At 47.5% G+C, this 16,451-nt stretch overlaps 1 protein-coding gene across 4 annotated transcripts in view; it reads left to right on the top strand.

Annotated features, from left to right (window-relative positions):
* SNX27 (sorting nexin 27) overlaps positions 1 to 16,057 on the top strand; it is a 39,755-nt gene extending 23,698 nt beyond the window's left edge. For all 4 annotated transcript variants that reach the window (XM_077255290.1, XM_077255283.1, XM_077255300.1 and 1 more), the window contains exons 2-13: positions 10,673 to 10,904; positions 10,985 to 11,177; positions 11,435 to 11,499; positions 11,568 to 11,672; positions 11,742 to 11,820; positions 12,681 to 12,844; positions 13,007 to 13,096; positions 13,180 to 13,329; positions 13,412 to 13,540; positions 14,263 to 14,322; positions 14,400 to 14,462; positions 14,718 to 16,057. In XM_077255290.1, the coding sequence (XP_077111405.1) occupies positions 10,673 to 10,904; positions 10,985 to 11,177; positions 11,435 to 11,499; positions 11,568 to 11,672; positions 11,742 to 11,820; positions 12,681 to 12,844; positions 13,007 to 13,096; positions 13,180 to 13,329; positions 13,412 to 13,540; positions 14,263 to 14,322; positions 14,400 to 14,462; positions 14,718 to 14,765 (1,378 nt within the window). In that variant the 3' untranslated portion in view covers positions 14,766 to 16,057. The remainder of the gene's footprint in view (positions 1 to 10,672; positions 10,905 to 10,984; positions 11,178 to 11,434; positions 11,500 to 11,567; positions 11,673 to 11,741; positions 11,821 to 12,680; positions 12,845 to 13,006; positions 13,097 to 13,179; positions 13,330 to 13,411; positions 13,541 to 14,262; positions 14,323 to 14,399; positions 14,463 to 14,717) is intronic.
* The last annotated feature ends 394 nt before the right edge of the window (positions 16,058 to 16,451 follow it).

The raw sequence follows: 16,451 nt of genomic DNA, 5'->3' as shown, positions 1-16,451 counted from the left end.
TAGTGATGAGCGAATATACTCGTTACTCGAGATTTCCCGAGCACGCTCGGGTCTCCTCCAAGTATTTGTAAGTGTTTGGAGATTGTTTTCCTTGCAGCAGCTGAATGATTTACATCTGTTAGCCAGCTTGATTACATGTGGGGATTCCCTAGCAACCAGGCAACCCCCACATGTACTTATGCTGGCTAGTAGCTGTAAATCATTCAGCTGCAGGCGATGAAAACTAAATCTCCGAGCACTTACAAATACTTGGAGGACACCCAAGCATGCTCGGGAAATCTCGAGTAACGAGTATATTTGCTCATCACTATAGAGTATAGACTATTGTTCATATGAATTTGGATGTTGGCTCTTGAGTTGCTGTTTGGTGCAGCTCATTGTCTGCTATCTTTGAGGGATAGAGACATTGGGTAATTGAACAATTGATGTTTACTAATATGTTGATTGCCCATTGTATGAATCCATGTAGCTTGTTGACCTGCAAACAGTGCAGGAGGTACGATGCAGATTGAGTAAATACTCAAACAATGACAGTTAAACTCTAACCTGTGGATGATGACCTGAACCACAGAAGATGTGGGTATAAAAAAGGATTTCTATCGTTCTGCAAGAAGAATCCTAGGAATTTACAAAACCACAGCCAGGAACACTACAGTACCGCTGCCAGGACACCATGACTCCATCAAGAGAGATACAGATTTGACATTCTACAGGATGCCAGCATAAGGACCAGGGCCCTAACTGGAAGCCTACAGATCTGCTCTGTTGTCCATCATTGAACCTTCAAAAAGGTTTGGAGAATCCAGGTTGGGATAATTAGGTCACTTGGCCACGTACCGCAATGGACTGTCAGCTTCCTACGCTTGTTACCTCCGCTCTGTGGATGCCTGCCAAAAGCGGGTGCCACTGGTGGGGGTAGTCGGTCCTGGAAGCCCCAAAGTCACAGCTGCTCTAATCCTGGCAAGCCAGCGGAAGGGTGAGACTCTGTAATTTTGCACCATCTTTGGTATTTTGCTGGGACATGTTCTATATGCTATTGTCTGTTAGGTGGTTCAGTATCATGTTTCCACAATGTTTTACCCTCACCCTGTTTTATCTGAGTAGTATTACGGGAAAGGAGAGCTGGTGTCCAGTTGAATGAGCCCTGGTTCATGAAGTCTCGGGTCAGCAGAGGAGAGCATCCACTGACCCCTCGTGTCTCCATATTTGGTATCAGCGGTGGGATAGTACTCAGCTCGGTGGGAGCTGCAGGGGACTCGTGTTCGAAGACACCGTAGGAGGGCTCTACAACCAAGGAGGCATATAGATGGACCCAGCAGAACATACATGGGGCATGCACAGCAGGTTTCGGACGCCACCAGGTCCAACCCCCCCTATCTTGGCCTTGGGAGGAGGACCGTAGGGAGAATAAACAGCTGCAGCAAGAAACTGCTATTACAGGAGTTTTGTGCCAGCTTCAACAGATCGATTACAGTGCCACCAACACTTGTTCGGATTTGATACAGGAATTGGTCTGTTGGGATGCCCAGAACATCGTGGATGACAAGGCAAAACTCTGCTGAAGTGAACCAAGAGGAATTAAACTGCTTGCCAAATCCAGGATCCAGTGGTAGTCTATAATCAAATACCCAGTCGCAAGCAGCCCAAATGCAGGAATTGTTGATCGTATTGGGACCTGGAGCCTCAAGCGAGGAGAGGAGCTATTGAATCAGATTTGGGAGTTCCGGTACCCCTACAGCCAGTGCCACACCCTATCTCCTTGCCGACCACCAAGGAAATCATCTTCGCTACAGAGACATGCCTGTGTTTGAGTCCAATACATAGGTTGATTAACATCTGCAAAGCTTTGAGACCCTGCTAATGATGCACCATGTGCCCACAGCAGATTGGGAAAAATATCTGTGGACTAATTTGACTGGCTGGGCACAGGATGCGGACTGGTCACTTGGGCCACAGGATGGCCTGGGTTATTAAGGACACCCTGTTGGCCCTTTTTACCATCACCCCAGAGAGATATCGCACCAAGTTCAGGCCTTTGTCTCACCAGGGGGCCTCCTATGTAGAACTTGGCAGTGAACTCCGACTGCACTGCAACTGCTGGCTTGATGGTTGGGCTGCCCACTCTGCTGATGCCCTCCGGGATGTGATCATGCTTGAGAAACTTATGGAGAAAATGACCCCAGGAATACAAGAGTGGGCAGCCGACACCCCAGAGCAAGCAGCTCGATGAGTTTACCGCCAATCGACCTCACTAGAAACCCGATTTGCCCATCGATCCAAGGAGACCTTTCAACCAAGGATTCTAATGACCAACAGCCATTTGAGCAGGACTATCCTGCTACCCAGAAGAAACCCCACCAGGACAAAAATTTGCAAACAGGACCTGTAGTTTGCCCAACTCGCACCGCTGTTATACGTGCAGGCATCTTGAACACAGGGCCAATGATTGTCTACAGGGCCGGGACCCCATTCCTGAAGCCCATCTGCTGTGGTCCATCAGTCAACATTTCTCAAGCCAAGTTATCAGGGTCTGAGGGATGCTACCCACAGGATACACCAGTAGAGGATGAAGTGTTATATCCTGTTCACACTATATGGCAGATTTTCCACCCTACACCAGCCGACATCCATTGGCATATCCAGCTGGTCAAGATCAGTGATATCAAGGCCCAGGGAACTCGGAACACTAGATCTTCCATCACCCTAGCTAGCCCAGATATTACCCCCCCCCCCCCCTTCCCCCAGAACACCATTTACAAGTAGCCATCACCCTGGCTGGGGGTCAGGGCTCAGGGTATGGGAACACTTACACGAGCAATTTACTGACACAGATGTACAGGAGAAGGAGCTGGAGGAGTTGTTCCATCAGTACAGGTGGATCAGTACCACCAAGCTGAAGAATCATGGAAGAGGCAGTGCCACACCATTCGCCTTTATCAGCTTCCAGGATCCGTGGGATGCGGAGGATGCAGTGTGTTGAAGCAATGGATATGAGTTTGGTTCTCGTCAATTACGTGTGGAGTTTCACAGATCAAGCCAGAGGCCATGGGGAGGATATGGAGGTCCCCACTTGAAGAACAGAACCCCCTCCAGGCAAACTGAATACAGATTCCTTGTATCGGAGCCCCCTCCCCAGTTGGGAAATTATCGGGATATAAAAGATCATATGAGAGAGATTGGATATGTCTGCTATGCTGATATGCACAAGGATGGCATGGGGATTGTGGAATTTATTCACAAGGAAGGCATGGAATATGTTTGAGGAAACTTGATACAAACTTTCATTCTCTTAAAGGTGAGACCTCTTACATTCCTGTCTGTGTTTAAAGTCATACTGGTGGACTGTCCTAGATAAGTGGACAATGATTGTAAGCCCATCACTTCTGGCTAATTAAGGTGGGGTAGCAGTCTGACGACACAGCATTTAAGCTTAATTATCCAGATGTCTATTTTCAGTAGACCAGGAGACACTGGCTATTATTTGTTGACTATTGAATTTGTGTTTTTTCTTTGGTTAAGAAGCAGACCATTGTTCTTATGAGCCTGGATGTTGGCTCTTGAGTTGCTGTTTGCAGCAGCTCATTGTCTATCTTTGAGGGACAGGGACATTGGGTTGTTGAACAATTGATGTTTGCTAATATATTGATTGCCCATTGTATTAATCCATATAGCTTGTTAACCTGCAAATAGTGAAGGACAAACTGTCTGATTTAAATACTCAAACAATGACAGTTAAAAACTCATCCCATCTCCCCCTTGACCTGTGGATGATGGGCTAAAGCACCGATGTGGGTATAAAAAGGGATTTTTATCATTCTGCAAGAATAATCTGAGGAATTTACAAAACCACAGCCAGGAACACTACAGGACAGCTACCAGAACACCATGGCTCCATTAAGAAGGATACAGATTTGAAATTTTACAGGATTCCAGCTTAAGGACAACAGCCATGGCTGGAAGGCTAAAAATCTTCTCCATTGACTATCATTGAACCCTCAGATACGGTCAGAGAATCCAGGTTTGGATAATCAGGTCACCTGCCCACGTATCTCAATAGACTGTCAGCTTCCTAAGCATATTGTTAAATTCTGTTTGTGGGTGTCCGTCAAAAGCAGGGATGGGGGTAGTCAGCCCCGAAGTCGCATCTACTCTAATCCCAGCAAGGTAGTAGAAGGGTGAGACTTTGTAATTTTGCACCATCTTGGGTATTTTGCTGGGACTGTTCTATATGCTGTCTGTTAGATGGTCATAACGTATTGTCACGCTGTTTTACCCTAACCCATTGTTGTCTGAGTAACATGCCTACGGGAAGGGAGAACTGGCGTTCAGTGGGATGAGCCCTGGTCCATGCAGTCTTGGGCCAGCGGACAAGAGCATCCACTGTCCGCCCCATGTCTCCACAGTCAATCTCCACCCCAGTGTCAAATCACTGACAGAGTGAAACAAATTTTACTGAAGAATATCCATGTATTCCGCGCCATCCGTCTTCTCCTCACGTTGGACCATTTTCCCTGTCCCTGCTGCTAGAAAAAAACAATCCCACAGCATAATACTGCCACCACCATGTTTCACTATGAGGATGGCGTTCTTGGGGTGATGAGCTGTGTTTTGGTTTTGCACCAGTTATGACTATGTACTTTACTTTCCAAATGGCCTTACAACAGCTTAGAACAAGTGATCCCAATCTGCGCCTGCAGCTTATTCTACAGTACAGAGAGGCTGTTGCTGCAGAACGCCGAGAATGGGATGAGAGAGAGGCTGCAGAACTCCGGAATGAGAGCGCTTTCAAGCTTCAGATGGCTAAAATAGAGAGGGGTAAAGGTCCTCAGCTAACCCCCTTCCCAGGACATAAATCCAAGGAGACCACGTTTGGAAAACCTCCCTGTGATGGAGAAGGATACTTTCCTTCGGGGGTTTTAAAAATAAAAAAACAGGCAATACCATCTACTCCGTGAGCAGTGGGCGCAGTTTCTAACCCCAGGGTTGAGAGACAATGCCTTGGAAGTTTTCGTTGGCCTTTCACCAGAGCTATAACGTTTACTTCGGTGGCCAAAAAGTTAGACAGATAGTTTAGTCTCTGCCTGAGAACACTGCAGCACCTTCAGTGTTACCTTTTGGTCTTTATGCTGCTTCTTCGATTAAAGCGCTCATGACCGGGCTGAGAGTTTTGGTGGGACTCTTGTCAGGCTTGTTGTGGTATCATGTTCCTTCCATTTGACGATGATGGATTTGATGGTGCTCCAAGGGATCATTGGAGATCGGGATATTTATTATTTTTATTTTTTTTTATAACGCAGCCCTGACTTGTACTTCTCAAAAACTTTGTCCCTGACTTGTTAGGAGATCTCCTTGGTATTCATGGTTTTGTTTGGTTAGTGGTTCCTCTTGTTAATGGTATTGAAGCCTCTGTGGCCTTTCAGAAAAGTGTGCAGCTTATATACAGGACATGGGAAGTTATACTGTGTAGTATAGATACAGAATATTACACCCAGTATACAGGACAGGAGCGGTGGGTGCTTCATGATGTGTGTACATAGATAGAGAATATTACACCCAGTATACAGGACAGGAGCGGTGGTGCTGCGTGGTGTATAGATGCAGAATATTACACCAAGTATACAGGTCAGGAGCGGTGGTGCATAGATGCAGAATGTTACACCCAGTATACAGGACAGGATAGGTGGGTGCTTCATGATATGTGTACATAGATAGAGAATATTACACCCAGTATACAGGTCAGGAGCGGTGGTGCTGCGTGGTGTATAGATGCAGAATATTACACCAAGTATACAGGTCAGGAGCGGTGGTGTATAGATGCAGAATATTACACCCAGTATACAGGACAGGAGCGGTGGTGCTGCGTGGTGTATAGATGCAGAATATTACACCAAGTATACAGGTCAGGAGCGGTGGTGCATAGATGCAGAATGTTACACCCAGTATACAGGACAGGAGCGGTGGTACTGCGTGGTGTATAGATGCAGAATATTACACCCAGTATACAGGACAGGAGCGGTGGTGCTGCGTGGTGTATAGATGCAGAATATTACACCCAGTATACAGGACAGGAGCGGTGGTGCTGCGTGGTGTATAGATGCAGAATAGCCCAGTATATAGGACAGGAGCGGTGGTGTATAGATGCAGAATATTACACCCACTATACAGGACAGGAGCGGTGGTGCTGCATGGTGTATAGATGCAGAATATTACACCAAGTATACAGGTCAGGAGCGGTGGTGCATAGATGCAGAATGTTACACCCAGTATACAGGACAGGAGCGGTGGTGCTGCGTGGTGTATAGATGCAGAATATTACACCCAGTATACAGGACAGGAGCGGTGGTGCTGCATGGTGTATAGATGCAGAATATTACACCAAGTATACAGGTCAGGAGCGGTGGTGCATAGATGCAGAATGTTACACCCAGTATACAGGACAGGAGCGGTGGTGCTGCGTGGTGCATAGATGCAGAATAGCCCAGTATACAGGACAGGAGCGGTGGTGTATAGATGCAGAATATTACACCCACTATACAGGACAGGAGCGGTGGTGCTGCATGGTGTATAGTCGCAGAATATTACACCCAGTATACAGGACAGGAGCGGTGATGCTGCATGGTGTATAGATGCAGAATATTACACCCAGTATACAGGACAGGAGCGGTGATGCTGCATGGTGTATAGATGCAGAATATTACACCCAGTATACAGGACAGGAGCGGTGGTGTATAGACGCAGAATATTACACCCAGTATACATGTCAGGAGCGTTGGTACTGCCTGGTGTGTATAAATGCAGAATATTACACCCAGTATACAGGACAGGAGTGGTGGTACTGCCTGTTGTGTATAGATGCAGAATATTACACCCAGTATACAGGACAGGAGTGGTGGTGTATAGACGTAGAATATTACACCCAGTATACAGGCCATGAGCGGTGATGCTGCATGGTGTATAGATGCAGAATATTACACCCAGTATACAGGACAGGAACGGTGGTGCTGCGTGGTGTGTATAGATGCAGAATATTATACCCAGTATACATGTCAGGAGCGTTGGTACTGCCTGGTGTGTATAAATGCAGAATATTACACCCAGTATACAGGACAGGAGCGGTGGTACTGCCTGTTGTGTATAGATGCAGAATATTACACCCAGTATACAGGACAGGAGTGGTGGTGTATAGACGCAGAATATTACACCCAGTATACAGGACAGGAGCGGTGGTACTGCCTGTTGTGTATAGATGCAGAATATTACACCCAGTATACAGGACAGGAGTGGTGGTACTGCCTGTTGTGTATAGATGCAGAATATTACACCCAGTATACAGGACAGGAGTGGTGGTACTGCCTGTTGTGTATAGATGCAGAATATTACACCCAGTATACAGGACAGGAGTGGTGGTGTATAGACGTAGAATATTACACCCAGTATACAGGTCATGAGTGGTGATGGTGCATGGTGTATAGATGCAGAATATTACACCCAGTATACAGGTCATGAGCGGTGGTGCTGCGTGGTGTGTATAGATGCAGAATATTACACCCAGTATACAGGTCAGAAGCGGTGGTGTGTAGACGCAGAATATTACACCCAGTATACAGGACAGGAGCGGTGGTACTGCATGGTGTATAGTTGCAGAATATTACACCCAGTATACAGGTCAGGAGTGGTGGTACTGCCTGGTGTGTATAAATGCAGAATATTACACCCAGTATACAGGACAGGAGCGGTGGTACTGTCTGGTGTGTATAAATGCAGAATATTACACCCAGTATACAGGACAGGAGCGGTGATGCTGCATGGTGTATAGTTGCAGAATATTACACCCAGTATACAGGACAGGAGTGGTGGTACTGCCTGGTGTGTATAAATGCAGAATATTACACCCAGTATACAGGTCAGGAGTGGTGGTACTGCCTGGTGTGTATAAATGCAGACTATTACACCCAGTATACAGGACAGGAGTGGTGGTGTGTATAGATGCAGAATATTACACCCAGTATACAGGTCAGGAGCGGTGGTACTGTCTGGTGTGTATAAATGCAGAATATTACACCCAGTATACAGGACAGGAGCAGTGGTACTGCCTGGTGTCTATAGATGAAGAATATTACACCCAGTATACAGATCAGGAGCGGTGGTGTATAGATGCAGAATATTACACCCAGTATACAGGACAGGAGCGGTGGTACTGCATGGTGTATAGTTGCAGAATATTACACCCAGTATACAGGTCAGGAGTGGTGGTACTGCCTGGTGTGTATAAATGCAGAATATTACACCCAGTATACAGGTCAGGAGTGGTGGTACTGCCTGGTGTGTATAAATGCAGAATATTACACCCAGTATACAGGACAGGAGCAGTGGTACTGCCTGGTGTCTATAGATGAAGAATATTACACCCAGTATACAGATCAGGAGCGGTGGTGTATAGATGCAGAATTTTACACCCAGTATACAGGACAGGAGCGATGGTGCTGCCTGGTGTGCATAGATACAGAATATTACACCCAGTATACAGGACAGTAGTGATGGTGCTGCCTGGTGTGTGTAGATGCAGAATAGCCCAGTATGCAGGACAGGAGCGGTGGTGCTGTGTGGTAGGTATAGATGCAGAATATTACACCCAGTATACAGGTCAGAAGTGGTGTGGCGTGGTGTATAGATACAGATTACACCCAGTATACAGGACAGGAGCGATGGTGCTGTCTGGTGTGAGAATATTGTATACAAGTACACAGGATACAGGGCAGGAGTGGTGGTACTGTACAGTGTCTAATTAATAAATTATATATATATATATATATTTTATATCCTTTTTTCAGAGAATATGAATAACACCAAAACTTTTTCTCCACTCATGGTTAGTTGTTGGGTGAAGCCATTTATTGTCAAACTACTGTGTTTTCTCTTTTTAAATCTTAAGGACAACCCAAAATATCCAAATGACCCTGATCAAAAGTTCACGTACCCTTGTGATTTTGGCCTGAAAAAATGCACAGAAGTTGACACAAATATGGGTTTGAATGGCTACTAAAGGTAACATCCTCACCTGTGACCTGTTTGCTTGTAATCAGTGTGTGCATAAAAGCTGATTGAGTTTCTGGGATCCAGACAGATTCTTGCATCTTTCATCCAGCCACTGACATTTCTGGATTGTGAATAATGGAGAAGGCAAAAGAATTGTCAACGGATCTATGGGAAAAGGTAGTTGAACTGTATAAAACGATGTGTTCCTTGGTCTTCATGATGCTCTCTGTGCTTCAAACAGAACCCTGAGACGATCACAGAGCAGGTGCATTTATACGGAGACTTGATTACACACAGGTGGATTATATTTATCATCATAAGGCATGTAGGACAACATTGGATCATTCAGAGATCCACAATGAACTGGAGCGAGTTTGCTGCATGGAAAGTAAAGGGGCCAAATAATATTGCACGCCCACTTTTCAGTTTTTTAATTTGCACAAAAATTTTAAATAACCAATAAATTTTGTTCAACTTCACAATTGTGTTCCACTTGTTGTTGATTCTTCACCAAAAATTTACATTTGGTATCTTTGTTTGAAGCATGATAAGTGGGGAAAAAGGTTGAAAAGTTCCAGGGAGCCGAATACTTTCGCAAGGCACTGTATATGTTCCTATCAGGAACAGGTGGTATAGGTGGTATATGTACATCCCATCACATCATATGCCGCAAGATTCAACATAAATTAGAGCAGCTGCGCTCATTTTCTTATGTCAATACCCTTATTGTTCAGCAGGGTAACGGGGCGCAGAGAGCTGCAAGTTCTTACTAAGTCCGTGACAGGAGTGACGAGACCAAAATGGAACTTTTTGGCCATACACGTTACATTTGGAGAGAGGTCAACAAGGACTGTGATGAAAGGAACACCATTCTTACTGTAAAGCATAGAGGTGGATCATTGATGTTTTGGGGATGTGCGATCTACAAAGGCACAGGAAACTTGGTTAAAGTTGAAGGAAAGATGAATGCAGCATGTTATCAGCAAATACAGAGGCAAATTTGCACTCGTTAGCCGGGAAGCTGTGCATGGGATGTACTTCGACGTTCCAACATGACAACGATCCAAAACACAAAGCCAAAACGACCTGTCATTGGCTACAGCAGAACAAAGTCAAAGTTCTTGAGTCGCCATCTGTCTCCTGACCTCAATATTATTGAGCCACTCTGGGGAGATCTCAAGCACGCAGTTCATGCTAGACAGTCCAGGAATTTACAGGAACTGGAGGCTTTTTGCCAAGAAGAGTGGGCATCTTTACCATCTGAGAAAATAACGAACCTTATCCACAAAAGACTTCAAGCTGTCATTGAAGTTAGAGGGGGCAATACACGGTATTAAGAAATGGGGTATGTGAACTGTTTATCAGGGTCATTTGTATTGGTTTTGGGTTGTGATTTATGATTTAAAAAGAGAAAACACAGTAGTTTGACAATAAATGGCTTCACCCAACCATTAACCATGAGTTGAGAAAACATTTTGGTTTAACATTCATATTCTCTGAAGAAAAAAAAAAAAAAAAAAGGGCCAAGAAAGCAAAAATATATAATATATATTTTACTGTGAGGGGTACAGTCACTGCTTATGTGATCTACTATGGATCTTTCTTCTTCCCTCATCTGTATTCTTGTTTATTATAGGAATGGAGTGAATGTGGAAGGTGCGACACACAAGCAAGTGGTGGATCTGATCCGGGCAGGGGAGAAAGAGCTGGTCCTCACCGTCCTGTCTGTGCCGCCACATGAAGCAGAGAACCTGGACCCCAGTGATGACTCCTCAGGGCAGTCCTTCTATGATTACACAGAGAAACAAGCTGTCCCCATCTCCATTCCTACATACAAGCACGTGGAGCAGAACTCTGAGAAGTTTGTGGTAAGCAGATGTCCGCAAGTGATCCGTGCACTCCAAATACATTCCTCCCCTGTCCTTATGGTTAATGTGCCCTCACCCAGGTGTATAATGTGTACATGGCTGGCCGGCAGCTCTGCTCCAAGAGATACCGCGAGTTTGCTATCCTGAACCAGAACCTGAAGAGAGAATTTGCCAACTTCACCTTTCCCCGGCTGCCAGGGAAGTGGCCATTTTCCTTATCAGAACAGCAGCTGGATGCGCGGAGGAGGGGCCTAGAGGAGTATCTGGAGAAAGGTGCATGGGGGAGGGCCTGGAGAGGTGTCTGGAGAAAGGGGCATAGAGGAGTGTCTGGAGAAAGGTGCTTGAGGAAGCGCCTGGAGGTGTATCTGGAGAAAGGTGCACGGGGTCGAACCTGGAGAAAGGTTCATGAGAGAGGACCACAGGTGTGGGGTCTGGGGGAGTTTGTAGTGGTAGGAGAACATGCAGTCTTTGGGGGCCGTAGTTGGTGCTGGCCACAGTTTTGCTGAGTACTTATCTTACTTTTTCCTCAGTTTGCTCCATTCGGGTGATCGGAGAGAGTGATATCATGCAGGAGTTTCTGTCTGAGTCGGATGAGGTGAGATCACATGTCCGCGGGTGGGTGACATTTATGACGTGTGTGTAATGTCTCTTCTTTCTCCATAGAACTATAATGGCGTGTCCGATGTGGAGCTGCGGGTGGCGCTACCTGACAAGACGACTGCCACTGTACGGGTAAAGAAGAACAGTACCACAGACCAAGTGTTTCAGGTACTGAGCTCTGTGTGATAGCGGGGTCCTCCGCAGGTCTGTGCCCACTAACTCTCTCTCCTTTCACAGGCTCTCGCTGCGAAGATTGGGATGGACGCCATCACAGCAAACTACTTTGCGTTGTTTGAGGTCATTAACCATTCCTTTGGTCAGTACCGTTGTTAATAATTATTAACTTGAGTCACATGTCCTGCATCCCAGGCTTTATTCCACTGCCTGTGTTTTCCAAATAAGCTCTTCTCATCTGACACTAGGGGGAGGTCACGTTCCTGTAGGTTAGAAATGTCTACTTCTCTTCATCCTGTATGTGACTGTTATCTCTGCCCTCACTCCCGGGTCCTAGCTCCTGAGTGCCCAGTGTTGCTCCAAAGTTCTGTTGTTGGATGCCCAGTGTTGATCCTGGGGGGAAGGTCTGTTGTTGGGTGCACAGTGTGGCTCCTGGGGAAAGCTCTGTTTTTGGGTGCTCAGTGTGGCTCCCAGGCAGGGCTCTGTTGTTGGGTGCCCAGTCTGGTTCTCATGTAGAGCTATGTTGTTAGGTGCCCAGTGTAGCATCCGGGAGCACTGTTGTTTGGGTGCCCAGTATGGCTTTTGGGATGGATGCTCCGTTGTTGGGTGCCCAGTCTGGTTTTCAGGACGGGGCTCTGTTGGTTGCCCTGTCTGGCTTTTGGAACAGCTGCTGCCTTGTTGGGTGCCCAGCCTGGCTTTCTGGATGGATGCTCTGTTGTTGGGCGCCCAGTCTGGCATTCAGGATGGGGCTCCTTTGCTGGGTGCCCAGTCTGGCTTTCGGGATGGGGCTCTGTTGTTGGCATTCAGAACAGGGATCTGTTGTTGGGTGCCCAGTCTGGCTTTTGAGATGGGGCTCTGTTGTTGGGTACCGAGTCTGGCTTTCGGGACGGATACTCCGTTGGGTGCCCAGTGTTGCTTTTGGGACAGGGCACCATTTGTTGGGTGCCCAGTCTGGCTTTTGGGATTCTTTATTCACCTCCTCGCTGTCGTTTGTTCTCTCAGTCAGAAAGTTGGCGCCCAATGAGTTCCCCCATAAGTTGTACGTACAGAATTACACCTCGGCTGTTCCCGGCACTTGCCTCACGGTGCGAAAGTGGCTCTTCACCACATCTGAAGAAGCATTGCTGAAGGACAATGACTTGGCGGTCTCATACTTCTTCCATCAGGTGAGTGCCCTGTTGTATACTCCAGTCCGGTATGCAGCATGCTGTGATGCATTGTGGGTTATCTCTGGTGTTGCACGTGTCACACTGTCAGGCAGGCAGCAGAACTGTGGTTGCAGCTTTGGATGTGACTAGTAAAGTTTTTTTTTTTTTTTTTGGTTAAAGGCGGTGGACGACGTGAAGAAGGGTTATACTAAGGCGGAGGATAAGGCCTACCAGCTGCAGAAACTGTGTGAGCAGCGGAAGATGCTGATGGTGAATGGGCGGGTGCAGAGTGCTTCTCCTCTAGGGGTTGTCTTTTTGCCTCTGCTGATCTCCCTTTCTCTGCTTTCTTTCAGTATCTAAACATGTTACGGAGCTGTGAAGGCTACAATGAGATCATGTTCCCTCACTGTTCATGTGACTCGCGCCGGAAAGGCCACGTCATAACCGCCATCAGCATCAAGCACTTTAAGCTGCTGGCCTGCACTGAGGAGGGGCAGCTGGAGGTACAGTGGGTGATGGTGCATTATGTCCGCGATTATCCGCGTCACATTTTGACCTCCTGTCACCCCCTCCCCCTCATTACAGAATCAGGTCATTGCCTTTGAATGGGGCGAGATGCAGCGATGGGACACGGATGAGGAGGGCATGGCCTTCTGCTTCGAATATGCCCGCGGGGAGAAGAAGCCTCGATGGGTGAAGATATTCACTCCTTATGTGAGTATATATTCCTGACCTCCAGCATGCTTGAACTTCTAGTGGCAAAACGGGGCCACGGACTGCTCCAAGACTCATTCACACAATGGTACTACTCACAACACATACATGTGTGAGGGGTTGTCAGCCCCACCCCCTGATGACATCACTGACTAGATCAAACATGAGACCACACCCCTTTTACTACAGCACCAGTGGGGTTGTCAGCCCCGCCCCCAGTGATGACATCACTGATGACCTGATCAGACCACACCTCTTACACTAAAGCACAAGTTCCATTACTGCTGACAACCTGCCTGCATGTCATGTGAGGTCAGCCCTGGCCCCTGGTGATTACATCACTGATGACCTGATCAGACCACACCCCTTACACTACAGCACCAGATTCATCTATTACTGCGGACAACCTGCCTGTATGTCGTGTGAGGTGGTCAGCCCCGCCCCCTGGTGATGACATCACTGATGACCTGTCAGACCACACCCCTTACACTATAGCACCAGATTCATCTATTACTGCTAACAACCTGTATGTCATGTGAGGTCAGCCCTGCCCCCTGGTGATGACATCACTGATGACCTGATCAGACCACACCCCTCACTACAGCACCAGATTCATCTATTACTGCTGACAACCTGTCTGTATGTCGTGTGAGGTGGTCAGCCCTGCCTCCCGGTGATGACATCACTGACATGTGATGGAATATTTCTCCTTTTCCCCGCAGTTTAATTACATGCATGAATGCTTTGAGAGGGTCTTCTGTGAGCTAAGATGGAGGAAAGAGGTAAGTGCCCTGCTCTCCAGTCGCTCGCCCACCGTGGGGCCCCGATGTAACCCCGCTCTCGCCCTCTTCTTTTGCAGGTTGAGGAGGAGGCCACAGATAAGGACAATAAGAACTGCACTAATGACAGTACGTGCAGCAAGGTAACCTGACCCCGCTGAGCACCCCTACAAAGGCGTCCCCCCCTCACGTGCCCTCGCCTCCGTCCCCCCCCCCCCCACACACACACACACACACACACACACACATTTGCTTGGCATCTCATGTATTGGGGCCATCTGTGCGTTAATGATGGAGCCCGCATACATATGAGCGCAGCGGCGGCCATGTCTGCATGTTGTTGTCATTGTGATACTCGTTCTCCGCACTTAACCTTTCCCTCTCTGTCTCCTCCACAGAACATCTTTCAGATTGTACGATTGCAGCACAAGGACACTAGCACCTAGCGGCCGGCTGCTGGAATCCGGACCCCCTCCTCGGCTGGTGGTCCACCCACCCTGCCGTTAATTGTTCAGCAACATCTCATTTGTCATGAAGACGGACTGAATTGTTAACCTCCAAAGCACTGGGCAGCGGTGTGCAGCGTTGCAGGGGTTAATCATCCCCCACCGAGCATTAGGCCTCAGCTGAGGATCCGTTTCAGTGTCATCCTCTCCTCAGCAAGACGTCTGATACCAGAAGTCCTGCGGTTGCTTTTTGTAGTTTGGAGCCCTTGCCCCATTATCATTATTGCATGTGTGAGTTAAGCCTACACACCCCCTAACACTACCCCCTGGCCGACTTCAACCCTTCTCTCTCCCATGACTGGCAGTGGCCAATGGGAAGCTGGCGCTGCTTCGGCACCATACACACCAGGTCACAGATAATAGGGCTATTAACAGCCCTGTAGCCACATTTCTGCACGTGCACTTGTATATAGGGTATCTCCTCCACATTTCGGATGAGTGCACCCCCGATTCTTCCGAGGGTGAGGTCATCACACGTCCTGTTCATCACCTTGTATAGTCAGTATTCGACAGATCCACAGTCACAGGACCACGCAGGGCTGAATCCATCATACATTTCATGGTATGTGCCTCGGAGGGGATGGCTGGGGCAATGGCGGCTGTTTTCTTAGTGGGGGTGGGGTAAAATATTTGAAGTGCTACTTTCTATACATTTGTGCCAAACTGGAACATGTTATATCCCCTCCTCCGGAGGCAGTGGTTGGGGAGCTGGTACTCAGAAGTCACACTAATCCTAAAGTCAGCGTTTCCCGTCCTTCCATGGTGTCCTGCAAAGAATTTAAGCTGCAGCACTTGACCACAAAGCGCAGGATGTGCCTTCATGTGCTTTGTAAAGCCCCCTGACACGGGAAGGTCAGATGCTACTGGGTGTTGCGGGGTCTTCATTGTCGCCATTGCCTCGTTTACCTCTGCAGATTCAGACCAGAACAAATCTTCCAGCGGTGACCTTCCCCCACCCCCCCTTTCCATAACAGCAATAACATAAGCGTCACCGGCTGTGGACCCCGTGTGCGCCCTCCCCTCGTGTGTGGACTTCTTCTATATGTACTTTTTAATTTATTTTGGAGACTTCTAACCAGGAATCGTTACTGTCTGGACGAATGTGAAGGTTGAAGAGACAGAAGCGCTCACCAGTGTACCGTCAGAGCTAACAATCTAATCTTGTTCAGTAAAAGTCACTTTAGTGTAATTAATTGTAACATATTCTTTTAAATAAATCAATTTATTGATGATTGTTGCCTCGCTTCTCGTTCTCGTCAGCCTGCTGGGAGTTGTAGTTCTGCACGGTGTATGTACTGGCTGTGCACTCTGCTGCCCTCTATTGGAACTCTGTGTCAGTGCTCTTATGAAAGATAGATGCAGTCACAGTGCCCCCTACTGGTGGTCTCCCCCTCATCCCACAAACTCCAGATAAGCCGGATTTACCAGGCACAACTGAAATCCTCTGTGCTGCTGTGACCCTGCTGCTTCCATGCTATGTGTGACATCTGTGCTGCTGTGACCCTGCTGCTTCCATGCTATGTGTGACATCTGTGCTGCTGTGACCCTGCTCCTTCCATGCTGTATGCATGACATCCTCCGTGCTGCTGTGACCCTGCTCATTCCATCATGTGTATGACATCCTCT

Source organism: Ranitomeya variabilis, chromosome 1, assembly GCF_051348905.1.
Source record: "Ranitomeya variabilis isolate aRanVar5 chromosome 1, aRanVar5.hap1, whole genome shotgun sequence".
In the NCBI taxonomy this organism is placed as follows: Eukaryota; Metazoa; Chordata; class Amphibia; order Anura; family Dendrobatidae; genus Ranitomeya; species Ranitomeya variabilis.
This window is presented reverse-complemented; position numbering and strand designations above follow the sequence as displayed.